General features: G+C 45.0%; 1 protein-coding gene across 1 annotated transcript in view; it reads left to right on the top strand.

The window, feature by feature from the left end:
* Positions 1-449: 449 nt before the first annotated feature.
* LOC112214659 (fibroblast growth factor 14-like) overlaps positions 450-21913 on the top strand; it is a 62940-nt gene continuing 41476 nt past the window's right edge. Inside the window, exons 1-2 of the mRNA XM_042298270.1 lie at positions 450-1302; positions 17729-17832. Of these exons, the coding sequence (XP_042154204.1) occupies positions 1251-1302; positions 17729-17832 (156 nt within the window). The 5' untranslated portion in view covers positions 450-1250. The remainder of the gene's footprint in view (positions 1303-17728; positions 17833-21913) is intronic.

Below are 21913 nucleotides of genomic sequence, written 5' to 3' on the forward strand. Positions count from 1 at the left end.
GGATTTCTGCATCAGTTGACCTGGCCTCCACAATCACCCGACTTCAACCCAATTGAGACGGTTTGGAATGAGTTGGACAGCAGATTGAAGGAAAAGCAACCAGCAAGTGCTCAGCATATGTGTGAACTCCTTCAAGATTGTTGGAAAAGCATTCCAGGTGAAGCTGGTTGAGAGAATGCCAAGAGTGTGCAAAGTTGTCATCAAGGCAATGGGTGGCTACTTTGAAGAATCTCAAATATAAAATAGATTTGGATTCGTTTAACACTTTTTTGGTTACTGTCTGATTGTGTTATTTTTATTGTTGATGTCTTCACTATTATTCTACAATGTAGAATATAAAAAATAAAGAAAACCCCTTGTAGGTGTGTCCAATCTTTTGACTGGTTAATTTTTTCTTCTCAGAAAAAAATTGCGGAGGCCCAGACCTGTGTCCTCATATGTAGTTACAGCCATGGTTATGGGGAAGGGTAAACGACTGCTGTTGTCCCGTAGCATTAGCCAGCACGCTTGCTGTCAACCAGAAGCTACTACACAATAAGAGCCTGCAAATGTAGCAGGTAAACTCTGTTCATCTGGAGATACAAAGTTAGCTCTACAAACAATTTTTCTGCCTCAGAACATACTCTGTAAACAACAAAACGGAGCGTCACAGTAGATGGAAGACGTGGTCCCATGTCATTAAACTTTTAGTAGCTCAGTCGAGTTTTTCTTGTTTGTGTTTTTGTCTTTAGCGCTCCTCCTATCTCTCTCTCTCACTCCTCTGCCTTATCGCGAACAGAGCAGCACAGCCTCACATGCTATTCATCTTTAACGAAGCATTCTCCGTGCTAGGCAGTAGGCAGGCACACACACCCTACCTCCCCTCATCGTAGACGCGGACCCTTTTTAAGCAGGCACCAAGGTCCCATCAATAGTCCGTCATTGTAAATAAGAATTTGTTCTTAACTGACTTGCCTAGTTAAATAAAGGTTAGATAAACAATACAAAATCATTTAATAGAGAAGGCCACTGTGAACACAGATGCTGCCTTTCAGTGTAAATCACATTGTAATATATTTGGGAGAAAATACATTAGAGTGTAGAATCTTCCTTTTACTGTTGTTTGTTCCTAGATGCTGAGTTTGAGTGCAAACATCACTGACTATCATGCAATATGAGGACACAAATTAACCCTGTCCTGTCCCCCTGCAGAGCCCCAACTGAAAGGCATTGTCACGAGACTCTACAACCGGCATGGCTTCTACCTCCAGATGCTTCCGGATGGCACCATGGACGGCACAAAGGACGAAAGCAGCTCCTTCTGTAAGTCTGTCTATCTGTCTCACACCTGTCTGTCTGTCTGTCTCTATAACCCTGCTGTCTGTCTATCTGTCTCACACCTGTCTTTCTGTCTGTCTCTATAACCCTGCTGTCTGTCTATCTGTCTCACACCTGTCTGTCTGTCTGTCTATCTGTCTCACACCTGTCTTTTTGTCTGTCTCTATAACCCTGCTGTCTGTCTATCTGTCTCACACCTGTCTGTCTGTCTCTATAACCCTGCTGTCCTTCTGTAAGTCTCACACCTGTCTTTCTGTGTCTGTCTGTCTCTATAACCCTGCTGTCTGTCTGTAAGTCTCACACCTGTCTGTCTTTCTGTCTGTCTGTCTGTCTCTATAACCCTGCTGTCCTTCTGTAAGTCTCACACCTATCTGTCTGTCTCTCTAACCCTGCTGTCCTTCTGTAAGTCTCACACATGTCTGTCTGTCTGTCTGTCTGTCTGTCTGTCTGTCTGTCTGTCTGTCTGTCTGTCTGTCTGTCTGTCTGTCTGTCTGTCTGTCTGTCTGTCTGTCTGTCTGACTGTCTGTCTGTCTGTCTGTCTCTCTCTCCACAGTTTGTATTGAAATATAAAAGTCTGTATAGGCACAGTGAGAATCTTTAGACAGTACGTATTTTTAGACAGTTATTGTACACAAGTTATTGCATAACAGTCTGTGAATCTTAAATATATTGTAGATGTGTACAGGGCTCTCACACTTTAGCCAGTGTGGACACTTTTTTAGGTAGGTACAGTATAGAAACTGTAAGCACAGTAAATCACTGCATAACATAACAGGTCCCGGTTGGGGTATTAAAGTTTGTTCAGAGATTAGAGGACAACTGTGAAGTGTTTTTGAGTGTGAGTTACGGTATATTTCATAACAACTATAACTCTATCAATCCTTACATCAGGCTTACTGTTACTGTGAGCTTTCTGTAAGGGGAACAGGCTTAGGGGAGAGGAAGAGGCGAAGTGCAGGATGGGAGAGGGTGGCAGGGAAGGGTGAAGAGCGAGAGGAAAGAGGTGTAGAGAGAGAGAGAGAGGTGAAGAGCGATAAAAAGAGAGAGGGAGATAGAAAGAGAGAGGGAGAGCGAGAAAGAGGCAGATGGAGGGAGATCTGGCATGTACAGCCCAGTACCGGACTCATAAATCGTGCACTTTTCATTCAAAGCAGATTATTTATTCATTCCCACAGCACGGTAGAATTGTTGAGTGATTGACATCACAACGGCATAATCATCTACCCCACCGCACAGAATATTGAATGGGATAGTGTTTTGCGTGTGTGTATGTGTGTGTGTGTGTGTGTGTGTGTGTGCGAAGTGTGTGCATGCGTCTCTGTTTGTGTATATGTTTGAGCGTCTATGATCAAGGTCTGGAATATCTCATTTTGTATTTACTGTAGGCCAGAACAGAATGGCAGGCCTCCCTGTGGAGGGAGCAGAAGTTCCTCTCATTCACCACAACTGTGGTTCTGAGTGGCTGATGGACCTGCCTAGCTTTTTGTCTCACTACAGCGTAGCCTCCTCAGCCTCTCTCCTTCTCCCCCTCTCTTTCTCTCTGCCATCAGCCCCAGGGTGGGACCCCCAACCTGTTCCCTGACCTCTCCTATGAAAAAAGTGTGTTTACGTGCATGCCCGGATGCGTGTGTGTGTGTCTGCCTGTGTACATGTGTGTGTGTGTGTGTTTGCATGCGTGTGTGTCCATGTGTGTAATTAAGCACCCCACTGCAGAGTGTGCTGAGGCCAGTCAGTAAAGGGCCAAATCAGCAGCAAATGGAGATAAATAATTAAGGAGGAAACAGTCAGATTCATATCTGAGTTCTACAGAGACAAGCTGCCTCCCAAATTGCACCACATTCCCCATGTAGTACACTACTTTTGACCAGGTTCCATATTGCATAGTATACTATGTAGGGAATAGGTTTCCATTATGGACACAGTCACAGAGTCTGGAGTGTTCTGATGGACCAGGCCTACCCAGGCTTCCCCTGCTCTCTCTTGCTAACAGGACAAACACACGCTACTTTCACACACACACACACACACACACACACACACACACACACACACACACACACACACACACACACACACCATTCAGCAATATGCTTTATCACAGGGGACAATTTTAGGGCTCATTATTGAGTCCTAAAATCCCACAAAAATGTGGGCTGGACCTCTCTGTCTGGAAGAAGAAAGCTGCATTCTCTTTGATTTATTTACAAAGCGATCTGACAGAAACTCCCTCTATATATAACATCATTCATTAAGATAAAATCATCAGTTACCAAACCTGTTCACATGAATGGATAACACTAGAGATCCCTCCAGTCTCCACAGATTTGGGAAAATCTGTGTTTTGTATTTTTTGCCCCTAATTTGTGGAACAATCTGCAGAGTTCACCGCAGTTAGATGTGCTGGTGTCACTCAGGCATTTCCATTATTGATTGAGGACCTCTATGTAGTTGAATGTGATTTTTGTTGTTGTGCTGAATTGTATTGTTTTATACACATGTGTACAGTCGTGGCCAAACATTTTGAGAATGACACAAATATTACGTCTGCTGCCTCAGTTTTTATGATGACAATTTGCATATACTCCAGAATGTTATGAAGAGTGATCAGATGAATTGCAATTAATTGAAAAGTCACTCTTTGCCATGCAATTGAACTGAATCCACAAAAAAACATTTCCACTGCATTTCAGCCCTGCCACAAAAGGATCAGCTGACATCATGTCAGTGATTCTCTCGTTAACACAGGTGTGAGTGTTGACAAGGACAAGGCTGGAGATCACTCTGTCATGCTGATTGAGTTCGAATAACAGACTGGAAGCTTCAAAAGGAGGGTGGTGCTTGGAATCATTGTTGTTCCTCTGTCAATCATGGTTACCTGCAAGGAAACATGTGCCGTCATCATTGCTTTGCACAAAAAGGGCTTCACAGGCAAGGATATTGCTGCCAGTAAGATTGCACCTAAATGAACCATTTATCGGATCATCAAGAACTTCAAGGAGAGCGGTTCAATTGTTGTGAAGAAGGCTTCAGGGAGCCCATGAAAGTCCAGCAAGCGCCAGGACCATCTTCTAAAGTTGATTCAGCTGCGGGATCGGGGCACCACCAGTACAGAGCTTGCTCAGGAATGGCAGCAGGCAGGTGTGAGTGCATCTGCACGCACAGTGAGGCGAAGACATTTGGAGGATGGCCTGTTGTCACCAAGGGTAGCAAAGAAGCCACTTCTCTCCAGGAAAAAAATCAGGGACGGACTGATATTCTGCAAAAGGGATTGGACTGCTGAGGACTGGGGTAAAGTAGTTTTCGATGATGAATCCCCTTTCCGATTGTTTGGGGCATCCGGAAAAAAGCTTGTCCGGAGAAGACAAGGTGAGCGCTACCATCAGTTCTGTGTCATGCCAACAGTAAAGCATCCTGAGACCATTCATGTGTGGGGTTGCTTCTCAGCCAAGGGAGTGGGCTCACTCACAATTTTACCTAAGAACACAGCCATGAATAAAGAATGGTACCAACACATCCTCCGAGAGCAACTTCTCCCAACCATCCAGGAACAGTTTAGTGACGAACAATGCCTTTTCCAGCATGATGGAGCACCTTGCCATAAGGCAAAACTGATAACTAAGTGGCTTGGGGAACAAAACATTGATATTTTGGGTCCATGGCCAGGAAACTCCGCAGACCTTAATCCCATTGAGAACTATCGGTCAATCCTCAAGAGGAGGGTGGACAAACACAAATCCACAAATTCTGACAAACTCCAAGCATTGATTATGCAAGAATGGGCTGCCATCAGACAGGATGTGGCCCAGAAGTTAATTGACAGCATGCCAGGGCAGATTGCAGAGGTCTTAAAAAAGAAGGTTCAACACTGCACATATTGACTCTTTGCATCAACTTCATGTAATTGTCAATAAAAGCCTTTGACACTTATGAAATGCTTGTAATTATACTTCGGTATTCCATAGTAACATCTGACAAAATATCTAAAGAAGCAGCAAACTTTGTGAAAATTAATATTTGTGTCATTCTCAAAACTTTTGGCCACGACTGTATGTTGTTTATGTTTTTATTGTCATGTGTACAGGGCTCTCTGTGTAAAGAGATTCTTCATCTCAATGTGACCCCCTGTTTAAATAAAGGTTAAATAAGACAAGATCTAGACGTAAAATGATGTTCAACGAACACACACACACACACACACAAAAACATAGAGAAACTCCCTCAAAGTCCATTTGACCGTTGGAAGTTGTCAAAGGACACTGGGATGGGATGCATCCCTCCCTCCCTCGCTCTGACAATTAAGTAGAGAGGCTGTTGTTGGCGGAGGCCCCTGGGTGTTTGGTCCCTGGCCAGGGGTATTACACACTGCGGCTGCACCTCCCTGTCAGTTAATTGCTAATTTTACTAACGCCGGCCTGTCATGATGGCCCCTGCGGCCCCCTCAGCCTTCAGCCTCCGCCCTGGGAACTTCCACCCCCGGCCCCCTGACAGACCCCAGACACAAGGCCCTAGTCCTGGGCACATAGACCCATCCCCCACCCTGGGCACATAGATCCAGCCCCCGGCTTCAGCCATGGGAACTTTCCCCCAAGGCCCCCTTACAGCCACGACGGGTCGGGCCACGGGAACCAGCACACACCCAGGAGGGAAAGGGGGGATGGGGGTATACATCCACCCCCATCACCTATGTCTTGATTCAACCCCTCTGCTCTCATCTCGGGGGAAAATGCTTATTTTCTTCCTCTATGACTTTAGAGGTCTGGACCTTTGAAGGGATGGAGGAAGGGAGGGAAAGAGAAAGGGGGAAGCAAGCAAGGGAGGGAGGGAGGGAGGGAAGCGAGCAGAGGAACAGAGGGAAGACAGAGAATAGGGAGGGAGGGAGGGAAGTGAGCAGAGGAACAGAGGGGAAGACAGAGAATAGGGAGAGAGGGGAGGTATGAGAGATGAGGGAAAGAGGATAGAGAGAGAGGAGGGAATGCGCTGCCAAAGAAGCAGCTGGCGAGCCACTGATGGCCATTCAATCACTGTGTCTCCCCCCTCTGGTGGGAGGTACAAGAGACTGGCTTTTTCTCTACCCCCCCTCTCTCTCTCTCTTTCAGATGATTATGTAATGGGGCAATGAGAGAAAGGGGGAGGAGGGAGGGATGGAGAGAGAGAAGGAGAGAAGGGGGATCCAGAGTTTGGACACCTCTTCTCTGTCCAGCTGGACTGACCAGTGGATTGTCACAGTGACATGAATGTGTGTGTAAGAGAGCCAGACCTCCCACCCGACGGACATGGAGGAGGGAGGGGAGACAGGGGGAGAGAGGAGGAGAGGAGTGGGGGAGGATGTACCAAGAGAGGAGGGACTCTCCCGTCCTACACAAAAAGGCAGGAAGAAGAAACAGACTGGAAAATGAAATGATGAGGGAGAAAAATACAGGGAGGGTGAGAGAGAGAGGGTGAAAGAAAGAGAGGGTGAAAGAGAGAGAGGGTGAGAAAGAGAGAGGAAGGGAGGGTGAGAGAGAGAGGGTGAAAGAGAGAGAGGGTGAAAGAGAGAGAGGGTGAAAGAGAGAGAGGGTGAAAGAGAGAGAGGGTGAAAGAGAGAGAGGGTGAAAGAGAGAGAGGGTGAAAGAGAGAGAGGGTGAGAAAGAGAGAGGAAGGGAGGGTGAGAGAGAGAGGGTGAAAGAGAGAGAGGGTGAAAGAGCGAGAGGGTGAGAAAGAGAGAGGAAGGGAGGGTGAGAGAGAGAGGGTGAAAGAGAGAGAGGGTGAGAAAGAGAGAGGAAGGGAGGGTGGGGAGAGAGGGTGAAAGAGAGAGGGTGAAAGAGAGAGGAAGGGAGGGTGAGAAAGAGAGAGGAAGGGAGGGTGAGAGAGAGAGAGGGTGAGAGAGAGAGGGTGAAAGAGAGAGAGGGTGAAAGAAAGAGAGGGTGAAAGAGAGAGAGGGTGAGAAAGAGAGAGGAAGGGAGGGTGAGAGAGAGAGGGTGAAAGAGAGAGAGGGTGAGAAAGAGAGAGGAAGGGAGGGTGGGGAGAGAGGGTGAAAGAGAGAGGGTGAAAGAGAGAGGAAGGGAGGGTGAGAAAGAGAGAGGAAGGGAGGGTGAGAGAGAGAGGGTGAAAGAGATAGATGGTGAAAGAGAGAGAGGGTGAGAAAGAGAGAGGAAGGAAGGGTGAGAGAGAGAGGGTGAAAGAGAGAGAGGGTGAGAAAGAGAGAGGAAGGGAGGGTGAGAGAGAGAGAGGGTGAAAGAGAGAGAGGGTGAGAAAGAGAGAGGAAGGGAGGGTGAGAGGCTGCGAGATAAGTTTACAAGAGGGTGGCTGAGAGAGAAAAACAAAGAACCAGAGAGTTGCAGAGGAAGACAAGAAAGTGAGACATTGGGTTTGAAAGGGTGGTGTCAATGGATTTGGCCTGCTTTGGAGATCTCCATCCATCCGGAGGGACAGGGGGAGTGGGAGGAATGGAAATTCCATCAGAAATCCATAAAGACCAGTTAACTTGATTCCCTGAACATTTATCCCCTCCAATTCCTGCTGCAAAAAACATTTATTCATCTCTCTCAGCTTCGGGATTGGTCTAGGCTGACATCGTCTTTTCAGTTTCAGCAACTCAATAACACACACACACACACACACACACACACACACACACACACACACACACACACACACACACACACACAGAGAGTGAGCAAGAGGGAGAGAGAGATAATGACATTTGAAATGTCTTTATTCTTTTGGAACTTTGTGAGTGTAATGTTTATTGTTTATTTCACTTTTGTTTATTATCTACTTCACTTGCTTTGGCAATGTTAACATATGTTTTCCATGCCAATACAGCCCTTAAATTGAAATTGAATTGAATTGAGAGAGGATGAGAGGACCATGCCTCAGGACTAACTGGCATGATGATTCCTTGCTGTCCCCAGTCCACCTAGCCGTGCTGCTGCTCCAGTTTCAACTGTTCTGCCTGTGGCTATGGAACCCTGACCTGTTCACCGGACGTGCTACCTGTCCCAGACCTGCTGTTTTCAACTCTCTAGAGACAGCAGGAGCGGTAGAGATACTCTTAATGATAGGCTATGAAAAGCCAACTGACATTTACTCCTGAGGTGCTGACTTGTTGCACCCTCAACAACTACTGTGATTATTATTATTTGACCATGCTGGTCATTTCTGAACATTTGAACATCTTGGCCATGCTCTGTTATAATCTCCACCCGGCACAGCCTTAAGAGGACTGGCCACCCCTCATAGCCTGGTTCCTCTCTAGGTTTCGGCCTTTCTAGGGAGTTTTTCCTAGCCACCGTGCTTCTACACCTGCATTGCTTGCTGTTTGGGGTTTTAGGCTGGGTTTCTGTACAGCACTTTGAGACATCAGCTGATGTACGAAGGGCTTTAGAAATACATTTGATTTGATTTGATGAGCGGGAGAGGAATATGGAGAAGGTGAAATCAAGGAACTATTGTGTGAGAGAGAGGGAAAGAGAGCAAGTCAGGGAGACAGAGAGAGTGAAAGACAGAGAGAGAGAGGGAAAGAGAGCAAGTCAGGGAGACAGAGAGAGTGAAAGAAGAGAGAGAGAGAGAGAGAGAGAGAGAGAGAGAGAGAGAGAGAGAGAGAGAGAGAGAGAGAGAGAGAGAGAGAGAGAAAGAGAGTGAGTCAGGGAGACATAGAGAGAGAAAGAGAGAGAGAGAGTCAAGGAGACAGAGAGAAAAGAGTGAAGAAAGAGAAGAGGTGCTGAGAAATTAGGATTTAGAACAATACAGATGCATGAGAGTAGAATAAGAGATATTAACTTCGCAGGAGGGAGAATGAAAGACAAGAAGAGGGGATTGAATGAGAGAACTAGAGAGGGAAACAACAGCACTAAAGGAATAGAGTCAGGTTAAATGCATACAAAATGTTTGACAGACAGACAGAGGCAGGTAGATAGAGTTTAAAGGTTGTGTGAGTAGGTGGGGAGAGAAAGGGAGAGTAGGTGGATGGTCAGAGAGAAATTGAGAAAATAATATATATATTTTGTATTATATATCCTAAAAAGAGAGGTATGGGTAGATGGCTTGTGGTCTCTATAGTATTTGACCTCTCGTGACTCCTATCCTCTTCCTGTTGATCTGTCTCTGATCTGATTGGTGAGTGATGAGCAGAAGCTTGTCACCAGCCATCCAGGCAACTCTAATCCCTTACAGCAGCATTGCCATGGCGATGAGAGATGAGTGACAGCCCGATAGGGGTGCACTCAGGCTTTGAACATAAAAAGAGTATGACACTATACTTCAATAACATGTCGAACACCCAAGCCCTTAACAATGAGTGACTGTCTGAATACCCATACTAGCGTACTTCCTACTTAAACTGCCTACTATTTAGCACATACCGTTTAATAAAAATGATGCAGCATGCCATGGCCGCAACGCAGTAGCGGCTCCTGACTGGCTGAGTAGGTGGGGCGGGGCCTAGTTCAGGTGGATCTTTCCAAATTCAACAGACATGCACCTGATAATAGATCCTTTTCAATTTGATTCATTTCTCTAAACTCTGAATAGAATAGGAATGGAGTTATAATCCTACTCAGGCTGGTTATAGGCAGACTATTAGACCTTTACCGTAGCCCATATCGCCCATCTATCCTATTTAAAAAGGACTGAAGACAGAAACATATCATTTGGTTCCATTTCAACATATGTATTAGTGAAACCAAAGTGCTGTAACATATATCAATGAAATCAAATAGCCTAGTATGCAGCAAAACTAAGGCTATTGCACAAAAAAAACATGGACAGTCAGTCGGGTGCATCGCAAATTCAGAACCACTGGACAGCAACATAATAAACTAAAGCCCTGATCATTGGAAACGAGATCAGAATGACTGCTAAAGGCCGGATCCATACATGTAATAATTATATATGTAGCCTAGCCTACAAAACGAAAACAATCGATGTGTTAAAATCAAAAGGCCCGATTAACACGTCCTCAATAATGCAGCCACATCCCGAATCCCCGGTGCCGACGCATTCAGAAAAAGAGGGTTTAGCATTTAGTTTAAAAGCTCAGACGAAGGAACACTTTTCAAAATAAGCACTTTTCAATGACAAAAAAAGGGGGAAAAATACTTTGTTTATATCAAAGATGTAGCGATGCAATACTCATGTTCATTTAAAGGAGAACAAAAAACTACTTAGCTTACATTTGAACACCACTGCAGAAGCTTTGCTGTACAGCATCTTCCCAATTAAGTAACCTCGTTTTGTTGTTTGGCTACTTGAAGAGAACCCGGCACTATCATTCGCAGCTCACCTCTTCCAATGCACTGTGGGAAAGTGTGCATCGGATTCTACTAGATGAAGAGCCTAAATAACTATAACATCCTGGCATTTAAACCATACTTGATTTAAGAAAATTCACATACTGTAACTTGTTTTATTTTCACATATTGAGAATACTTTGTTTCCCGCTATTCATTGATTTCGCTAGTACTTCCCCATATCTAACTGATCAGCTGTTGTCAAAGCCAAAATGAGTATGACATCCAGGCTTTTAAAGTATACTCAATCTTCAAAATGTCACATACTATTAAACAACATTTTTCACATACTCAAACGGCCTACTATTTAGGACGCAAGTACGAGTATTAGGTCTCTCTCACCCGTCATCCCAAACAGGAAGTTGAGATTGAGCAATACTTCCTGTATTTCTTCTACTTGTAGTCCCTCTACTTCCTGTCCATCTACTTCCTGTCCATGTGTTGAACTCTCTCCATGACACAGACAGCTAATCCTCTCGTTCTCGGCTCAATACAGCACAACATCTTCAGAAAGACCACTGATGCCCTCTCCTCCATGCCTTCCATCCATCTCCCCATCCTCTATGCCTTCCATCCATCTCCCCATCCTCCCTCTCCTCCATGCCTTCCATCCATCTCCCCTTCCTCCCTCTCCTCCATACCTTCCATCCATCTCCCCATCCTCCCTCTCCTCCATGCCTTCCATCCATTTCCCCTTCCTCTCTCTCCTCCATGCCTTCCATCCATTTCCCCTTCCTCTCTCTCCTCCATGCCTTCCATCCATCACCCCTTCCTCTCTCTCCTCCATGCCTTCCATCTATTACCCCTTCCTCACTCTCCTCCATGCCTTCCATCCATCTCCCCTTCCTCTCTCTCCTCCATGCCTTCCATCCATTTCCCCTTCCTCTCTCTCCTCCATACCTTCCATCCATCTCCCCATCCTCCCTCTCCTCCATAGCTTCCATCCATCTCCCCTTCCTCTCTCTCCTCCATGCCTTCCATCTATTTCCACTTCCTCACTCTCCTCCATGCCTTCCATCCATCTCCCCTTCCTCTCTCTCCTCCATACCTTCCATCCATTTCCCCTTCCTCTCTCTCCTCCATGCCTTCCATCCATTTCCCCTTCCTCTCTCTCCTCCATGCCTTCCATCCATCCATCACCCCTTCCTCCCTCTCCTCCGTGCCTTCCTGGTTGTTGTTCTCCTCGTTTATTTATTGTGTATTGACTTGCTGGGATTGATTCAGCAAAGCCGCCTATCTCCCCATCTCCCCCCACCCATCTCTATCTCTCTCTTTCGCTCTCTCTCTCCCTCCCTCTGTCTCTTACTCTAACAACTTTAATTAACCTAGCAGTCTCCCCAGCGCCACGCTGAGTGTCTTGAGAAAGAAAGAGGGGAGGGGAAGAAAGAGAAGGGGAAGCGAAAGAGAGAAACGGCAGGCTGACCTATTATCTGCTGTAATCCATATGATTAGAAAGAGAGACACCTTTCATGGAGAGAGAAAGGAGGACTAACTCTCACTCTCGTAGAGAGAATGAGTGTTATGAGAGAGGTGGGAGGGAGGGAGAGATTAATAGGAAAGTGGAAGACATAGTAGATACAGTATCTTCAGAAAGTATTCACACCCCTTGACTTTTTCCACGTTGTTGTGATACAGCCTGAATTTAAAATGGATTAAATTGCGATTTTGTTCGGTCACTGTCCTACACACAATAGCCCAGAATCTGAAAGTGGAATTATGTTTTCAGAAAATAGTTAAAAATGAAAAGCTGAAATGTCCTGAGTCGATAAGTATTCAACCCCTTTGTTAATGCAAGTTGCATGGACTCACTCTGTGTGCAATAATAGTGTTTAACATGATTTTTGAATGACTACCTCATTTCTGTACCCCACACATACAATTATCTATAAGGTCTCTCAGTTGAGCAGTGCATTTCAAATACAGATTCAACCACAAAGACTAGGGATGTTTCCCAGTGCCTCACAAAGAAGTGCACCTATTGCAGTCATTGAATATCCTTTTGAGCATGGTGAAGTTATTCATTATTCATACTCTTTGAATGGTGTGTCAATACGCCCAGTCACTACAGAAATACAGGCATCCTTCCTAACTCAGTTTTACGTTAGTGCAATAAGGCACTAAAGTACAACTGCCAAAATTTGGCAAATAAATTAACTTTATGAGAGCGTTATGTTTGAGGCAAAAAAAAACACATCACTGAGTACCACTCTTCATATTTTCAAGCATTGTGGTGGCTGCATCATGGTACAGGTGTGCTTGTCATCTGCAAGTTTCAGGGAGTTGTTTAGGATAAAAATAAATGGTATAGCTAAGCACAGGCAAAATCCTAGAGGAAAACCTGGTTCAGTCTGCTTATCAATAAACACTGGGATACAAATTCACATTTCAGCAGGACAATAACCTAAAAGAAAAGGCCAATATACACTGGAGTTGCTTACCAAGACGACATTGAATGTTCCTAAGAGGCCTAGTTACAGTTTTGACTTAAATCAGCTTGAAAAACTATGGCAAAACCTGAAAATGTTTGTTTAACAATGATCAACAACCAACTTGACAATCCAGGTGTGCAAAGCTCTTAGAGACTTACCCAGATCACTGCCAAAATATGATTCTAACATGTATTGATTAAGGGGGTTGAATACTTATCAATACATGTTAAAATATCAAATCAAGATACACAATATATACAAACGTATGTGGACACCCCTTCAAATGAGTGGATTGGCTATTTCATCCACAGCCGTTGCTGACAGCTGTATAAAATCAAGTACACAGCCATGCATCTCCATAGACAAACATCGGCAGTAGAATGGCTTTACCGAAGGGCTCAGTGACTTTCAATGTTGGACCGTCATAAGGATGCCACCTTTCCAATAAGTCAGTTTGTCAAATTTCTGCCCTGCTAGAGCTGCCCCAGTCACCAGTAAGTGCTTTTATTGTGAAGTGGAAACATCTAGGAGCAACAACGACTCAGCCGCGAAGTGGTAGGCCACACAAGCTCACAGAACAGGACCGCAAAGTGCTGAAGCGCATAAAAATTGTCCGGCCTCGATTGCAACACTCACTACCAGTTTCCAAACTGTTTGTTAGGAGCTTCATGAAATGGGTTTCCATGGCCGAGCAGCTGCACACAAGCCTAAGATCACCATGCGCAATGCCAAGCGTCGGCTGGAGTGGTGTAAAGCTTGCAGCTATTGGACTTTGGAGCAGTAGAAATGTGTTCTCTAGAGTGATGAATCATGCTTCACTATTTGACATTCCGACGGATGAATCTGGGTTTGGTGGATTCCAGGAGAATGCTACCTGCCCCAATGCACAGTGCCAACTGTAAATATTGGTGGAACAGGAATAATGGTCTGGGGCTGTTTTTCATGTTTTGGTCTAGGCTCCTTAGTTCTAGTGAAGGGAAATCTTAACGCTACAGCATACAATGAAATTCTAGACGATTCTGGGCTTTCAACTTTGTGGCAACAGTTTGGGGAAGGCCCTTTCCTGTTTCAGCATGACAATGCCCCCAGGCACAAAGCGAGGTCCATGCAGAAATGGCTTGTCAAGATCGATGGGAAAAACTTGACTGGCTTGCACATAGCCCTGACCTCAACCCCATCGAACACCTTTGTGATGAATTGGAAGACAGTCTGCGAGCCAGGCCTAATCGGCCAACATCAGTGCCGACCTCACTAATGCTTTTTAGGCTGTGTGGAAGCAAGTCCCCGCAGCAATGTTCCAACATCTAGTTGAATACCCAAAGGGGGGACCAACCCCATGTTAAAGAGTTCCGACGAGCAGGTGTCCACTTAATTTTGGTCATGTAGTGTATCTTAGTGTTTTAATTTAGCTAACTTCCCAATTTTTTATTTTTTTTTAACAAATGTTAGAATTCTTTATCCAATTTGACATTAGATCATTTTTGTTGATAGTTGACAAAAATCCATTTTTATCGAACTGTAACAGCAAAATGTGGAGGGGTCTGCTCAAAAAAATAAAGGGAACACTAAAATAACACATCCTAGATCTGAATGAATGAAATATTCTTATTAAATACTTTTTTCTTTACATAGTTGAATGTGCTGACAACAAAATCACACAAATGATCAATGGAAATCAAATTTATCAACCCATGGAGGTCTGGATTTGGAGTCACACTCAAAATTAAAGAGGAAAACCACACTACAGGCTGATCCAACTTTGATATAATGTCCTTAAAACAAGTCAAAATGAGGCTCAGTAGTGTGTGTGGCCTCCACATGCCTGTATGACCTCCCTACAACGCCTGGGCATGCTCCTGATGAGGTGGCGGATGGTCTCCTGAGGGATCTCCTCCCAGACCTGGACTAAAGCATCCGCCAACTCCTGGACAGTCTGTGGTGCAACATGGCGTTGGTGGATGGAGCGAGACATGATGTCCCAGATGTGCTCAATTGGATTCAGGTCTGGGGAACGGGCGGGCCAGTCCATAGCATCAATGCCTTCCTCTTGCAGGAACTGCTGACACACTCCAGCCACATGAGGTCTATCATTGTCTTGCATTAGGAGGAACCCAGGGCCAACCGCACCAGCATATGGTCTCACAAGGGGTCTGAGGATCTCATCTCGGTACCTAATTGCAGTCAGGCTACCTCTGGCGAGCACATGGAGGGCTGTGCGGCCCCCCAAAGAAACACCATGACTGACCCACCGCCAAACCGGTCATGCTGGAGGATGTTGCAGGCAGCAGAATGTTCTCCACGGCGTCTCCAGACTGTCACGTCTGTCACATGTGCTCAGTGTGAACCTGCTTTCATCTGTGAAGAGCACAGGGCACCAGTGGCGAATTTGCCAATCTTGGTGTTCTCTGGCAAATGCCAAACGTCCTGCACAGTGTTGGGCTGTAAGCACAACCCCCACCTGTGGACGTCGGGCCCTCATACCACCCTCATGGAGTCTGTTTCTGACCGTTTGAGCAGAACCATGCACATTTGTGGCCTGCTGGAGGTCATTTTGCAGGGCTCTGGCAGTGCTCCTCCTGCTCCTCCTTGCACAAAGGCGGAGGTAGCGGTCCTGCTGCTGGGTTGTTGCCCTCTTACGGCCTCCTCCACGTCTCTTGATGTACTGGCCTGTCTCCTGGTAGCGCCTCCATGCTCTGGACACTACGCTGACAGACACAGCAAACCTTCTTGCCACAGCTCGCATTGATGTGCCATCCTGGATGAGCTGCACTACCTGAACCACTTGTGTGGGTTGTAGACTCTGTCTCATGCTACCACTAGAGTGAAAGCACCGCCAGCATTCAAAAGTGACCAAAACATCAGCCAGGAAGCATGGGAACTGAGAAGTGGTCTGTGGTCACCACCTGCAGAACCACTCCTTTATTGGGGGTGTCTTGCTAATTGCCTATAATTTCCACCTGTTGTCTATTCCATTTGCACAACAGCATGTGAAATTTATTGTCAATCAGTGTTGCTCCCTAAGTGGACAGTTTGATTTCACAGAAGTGTGATTGACTTGGAGTTACATTGTGTTGTTTAAGTGTTCCCTTTATTTTTTTGAGCACAGAGAGAGAGAGAGAGAGGAAGTGAGCAGACAAATGGTGGGAGAAATGGTTAAAGAGAGGAGATTGGAGAAAGGAGAGGGAAGGGGAGAGTGAAACTGAGATACAGGAGAGCGAATGGTCAAAATGAGAGAGAAAGGAAGAGAGAGCGAGTGTCTGTCTGTAGCAGTGTCCAGGGTTACAGAGGGTCATAGACTCCATGTGTGAGTAGGGGGTACTATATATTCTATACATGTATGTGTGGCTGTGTGAGTGTGAGTGTGTGAGAGAGAGAGAGACAAGAGAGAGGGACTGTGTGTGCTCTTCTATGTGTCACCTTCTCCGTGGTCTTTAGTGACACCATGTTCATTTGCGAAACGGCCTGGTTGAGATTCAGGGATCGATAGAACAAATAAAAGCAGGGCCTAGAGAGAGCGGGGGGGGGGATACAGAGGACCAGGGCAGCCTGCACTCCGTCATCACCCATCCTATCATCACTCTCTTTCTTTCGGCAAGAAAACCCTATTAGACGAAAGCAGTTGTTGGCTGATACTTGTGGTTGCTGTTGTTCTTCCATTTTTAAACTGACTATTAAATGGCCTATTCAAAGCTACTATTCCTGGCTGGGTTTTTTTTGGGGACCTTTTAGGACCTTCAAGGGCAGTCATTGAGGGCTTTGGTTGTCACGGCAGCGGTCGCCGCAATGCTTTCAGGCGCCCGTTTAAAATCTGCATGGCTCCCGCAGTGTTGTGTAGCCGAGGGGCGTTTTGTCAATATCACTCAAGTTAACATGTTACTTAGCATATCCCCCCAACACAGAGGGCTTACGGTCAAGACTCTCTGACAACGCACAAACACACACATAATGCTTTTTTACATCGACCCAGGTGTGGTGTCTTTATGGGAAACAATGCACATTAAAAAGGTTCAAAATAGAGGAGATGCACTCAACTGCATTAAAAAGACAGAAAACTAAATGAATGTGGTGTTTACAGTGTTGTTAAGAGGTGTTTTAAGAGGTGTCACTCAGTAATGTATTCCAGAGGCATAAAGCCTTCTGTTCTCTCTCTCTCCCTCTCATTCGCCTCCCCCTCTTTCCCTCTGTCCTCTGTCTCCTTTCTATCTCCGTCTATCTCACTCCCTCACGTCAAACAGAAAAAAATATGTTTTATTGTCAGATACACCGGGTAGGTGCAATGAAATGTGTTGTTTTACAGGGTCAACCATAGTAGTGGGGCAGGCCTGAAGCAAATTAGGGCACAATGGATTTTTCACCTTGTCGGCTCAGGGATTCAAACCAGCTACCTTTTGGTTACTGGTCCAATGCTCTACCACTAGGCTACCTGCCGCCCTTTAAATCAAGTAACTCGGGTGAGATTGAGTTATTTGTGGCAGAAGGGCGCGCTGAAGGAAGCGGCTGAAGCGTTTCTAAAAGCTTGATCGCCCCAGGCGGCCTCTCCCTCTCTTCCTTCTCTTTCTGACGGATGGTGGGAGGAATGAAACGAGAGGAGGCTCCAATTGTCTTTTTCAAACACTGAGAATGTTTTAGTAAGAAACAAGGGCAGATTACTCTAACACCTCTCTCTCCCTCTCCCCAATCCCTCTATTTCTTGTCATTGTGTCTGTTTTGCAGTGCAGTTCAACTTGATTCCTGTGGGCCTGAGGATAGTAGCCATCCAGAGCACTAAGACAGGGCTCTACATTGGGATGAACAGCGATGGATACCTCTACACTTCGGTAAGGCAGCAAATTATTATTAACGTTATAATGCTATAGATACCACTTCTACTATAGTTATAACATCTCTACACCTCGGTACGGCAACCTCTTATGAAGTTATAGCAGCATAGGGACACCTACTCATTCAAGGGTTTTTCTTTATTTTTTACTATTTTCTACATTGTAGAATAATAGTGAAGAGACATCACAACTATGAAATAACACATATGGAATCATGTAGTAACCAAAGAATTGTTAAACAAATCAAAATATATGTTATATTTGAGATTCTTCAAAGTAGCCACCCTTTGCATTGATGACAGCTTTGCGCACTCTTGGCATTCTCTCAACCAGCTTCATGAGGTAGTTACCTGGAATGCATTTCAATTAACAGGTGTGCCTTGTTAAAAGTTAATTTAGGAATTTATTTCCTTCTTAATGCGTTTGAGCCAATCAGTTGTGTTGTGACATGGTAGGGGTGGTATACAGAAGATCGCCCTATTTGGTAAAAGACTAAGTCCACATTATGGCAAGAACAGCTCAAAAAAGCAAAGAGAAACAAAACGGAAAATTTCAAGAACTTTGAACGTTTCTTCAAGTGCAGTCGCAAAAACCATCAAGTGCTATGATGAAACTGGCTCTCATGAGGACCGCCACAGGAAAGGAAGACAGAGTCACATCTGCTGCAGAGCATAAGTTCATTAGAGTTACCAGAAAGTAACAGACACATCTCCTCATCAACTGTTCAGAAGAGACTGTGTGAATCAGGCCTTCATGGTCGAATTGCTGCAAAGAAACCCCTATTAAAGGACACCAATAACAAGAAGAGACTTGCTTGGGCCAAGAAACGAGCAATGGACATTAGACTGTTGAAAATCTGTCCGTTGGTCTGATGAGTCTAAATTTGTGATTTTTGGTTGTAACCGCCGTGTCTTTGTGAGATACAGAGTATCTGATCTCTGTATGTGTGGTTCCCACCGTGAAGCATGGAGGAGGAGGTGTGATGGTGTGGGGGTGCTGTGCTGGTGACACTGTCAGTAATTTATTTTGAATTCAAGGCACACTTAACCAGCATGGCTACCACAGCATTCTGCAGCGATACACCATCCCATCTGGTTTGCGCTTAGTGGGGCTATCCTTAATTTTTTAATAGGACAATGACCCAAAACACACCACCAGGTTGTGTAAGGGCTATTTGACCAAGAAGGAGAGTGATGGAGTGCTTCATCAAATGACCTCACCTCCACAATCACCCGACCTCAACCCAATTGAGATGGTTTGGGATCAGTTGGACTGCAGAGTGAAGGAAAAGCAGGCAACAAGTGCTCAGCATGTGGGAACTCCTTCAAGACTGTTGGAAACCCATTCCTCATGAAGCTGGTTGAGAGAATGCCACGGGTGTGCAAAGCTGTCATCAAGGCAAATGGTGTACCTCAATAACAGTCTACACATTATCACCTGTACTGTTGTTATAGCAGTGTGTACCACAGTCTGCCCTGTAACTATTCCCCAGGTTGTTGATGTAAATCAGAATGTGTTTTCAATCAACTTACCTGGTAAAATGAGGTTTCAGAAAAAATACTGTCAGACTGTTGAATTTATTATTGATAAATGAATAAACAATATCCCCATTTTAAATAGAATTGTATCTAGGTAAACTTATACATTGTTTTATAACTGATTGACAATATGAGTTCATAAGAAGGGATTGTGTGACAGGACAAGGAGTAATAAAAAGTTAATGAACACCATTCCAACTAGGTAGAGACAAATGGGTTGGGGACTGAGTAAACACATAAGGTCATTAGCCTATGGTTGACCCAACCGAAACTTAGCTCTGGGGTTTTTAGATAAGGCAGTGAGTGCATTCCTAGGTTTTCTACCTAATAATACTGTCAGTTCAGTGGTGATCGATAATGTTGAGGGGTCAAAAGTTATTTGGGAGTGTGGTAGTAAGTTAGAATGAACTTTTCACCTTACTTTGTCCCGGTCGAGAGGAGGGGATTCGGTTAAGGCAGTGAAATGACGTCATGATCTGTATATAAACTGCTGCGTGTGTTTAAGTGGTAGCGCGCTCCGAGAATAAATTCTATTACCTATTATTTAAAGACTGGTCTGCGTCTATTTTATGCAAACAAGAAATCTTACAAATTCTCATAAAATAGATTAAGTGCTTTCAATTGATGAAAGCACATTGGCATAATTAAATTATACTAACACAGACCCACAGAGATGATGCAGTACCTGATGAGAGAGAAATTGTTGATTGAATGTTTATTATCTCTATGGAACTGTGTTTAACAGTCATTGATAGAGTTTTCAGTGTCACTACAAATCTGACAGTCTAATGCACGGTGCTCTCTACGTCCTAAATGGCACCCTATTCCCTATTGAATGCACTTTTTTTTTTACCAGGGCCTATAAGGTACTATATAGAAAATAGGGTGCCATTTGGGCCGATCAACAGTGTACTGGTCCACAGCTCTTTAAGAGGGGTGTTTCACCTTGATCTGGGAGAGTGGAGAGGGAAGGTAAAAAGAGAGATGCTCCCATCTAGTCTGCTGTGAAGTAAATAAAGTGTGCAAGTTTCTATTTGAAGTAGATCTGTGCGTTCACTTCAAAGTCGGCCTACTGCCTGCCTACTGCAGGAGCTGGGGTATACAGAGGATTGGTGTGAAGTTTTTAAACACCTTGCCTTTCCGGCGGATCAATCTACACACACACTTTGACACACACCTTCACCCCACCCCCACCCCACCCCACACACACACACGGCTGTAGAGGATATACTACCCAGGCATTCTCCAAACAGAAGAAAGGTGACCTATTTTCACAGGGGAAAGAATCACAAAAGAGAGAAAGAGAGAAAATCCCTTTGAAGAGAGGAGAAGAGAGGGAGCTGTTTTTTTTTCTGTCTTTTTCCACAGTGTGAAGGAAGGCTCACCTCGAATTACCTGAACACTAGCTGCTGCTGTGGCAGTTTCTCACACAAAACCCATACACATTCACATACACTACACACACAAACCTCAAAGTAACTCAGAGGACTGAAAGCATCAGAACAAGAGAAGGTGGTAGGGACTATAGCGCTTTAACACACAAAAATAAATAATATCCCAATGCCCCAGGGCAGTGATAGGAGACATTGCCCTGTGTAGGGTACTGTCTTTCAGATGGGCTGTTAATTGTGTGTCCTGACTCTCTATGGTTACTAAAAATCCCATGGCACTTATCGTAAGAGTAGGTAGTATTAACCCCGGGGTCCTGGCTAAATTCCCAAACTGTCACCAGGTTGTCATGGTAACGATGTGATATCATGCAGTGATACTTTAGAATTTTAACTATTCTTCATAAGGCCAATATTCCTGTGGACTTCAGGAAACAGCAGAGGGAACACCCCCCTATCCACATCGATGGAACAGTAGTGGAGAGGGTAGCAAGTTTTAAGTTCCTCGGCATACACATCACAGACAAACTGAATTGGTCCACTCACACAGACAGCATCGTGAAGAAGGCGCAGCAGCGCCTCTTCAACCTCAGGAGGCTGAAGAAATTCGGCTTGTCACCAAAAGCACTCACAAACTTCTACAGATGCACAATCGAGAGCATCCTGGCGGGCTGTATCACCACCTGGTATGGCAACTGCTCCGCCCACAACCGTAAGGCTCTCCAGAGGGTAGTGAGGTCTGCACAACAAATCACCGGGGGCAAAGTACCTGCCCTCCAGGACACCTACACCACCCGATGTTACAGGAAGGCCATAAAGATCATCAAGGACATCAACCACCCGAGCCACTGCCTGTTCACCCCGCTATCATCCAGAAGGCGAGGTCAGTACAGGTGCATCAAAGCTGCGACCGAGAGACTGAAAAACAGCTTCTATCTCAAGGCCATCAGACTGTTAAACAGCCACCACTAACATTGAGTGGCTGCTGCCAACACACTGACACTGACACTGACTCAACTCCAGCCACTTTAATAATGGGAATTGATGGGAAATGTAAATATATCACTAGCCACTTTAAACAATGCTACCTTATATAATGTTACTTACCCTACATTATTCATCTCATATGCATACGTATATACTGTACTCTAT

This window comes from Oncorhynchus tshawytscha, linkage group LG15 (assembly GCF_018296145.1).
Source record: "Oncorhynchus tshawytscha isolate Ot180627B linkage group LG15, Otsh_v2.0, whole genome shotgun sequence".
Taxonomy (NCBI): domain Eukaryota; kingdom Metazoa; phylum Chordata; class Actinopteri; order Salmoniformes; family Salmonidae; genus Oncorhynchus; species Oncorhynchus tshawytscha.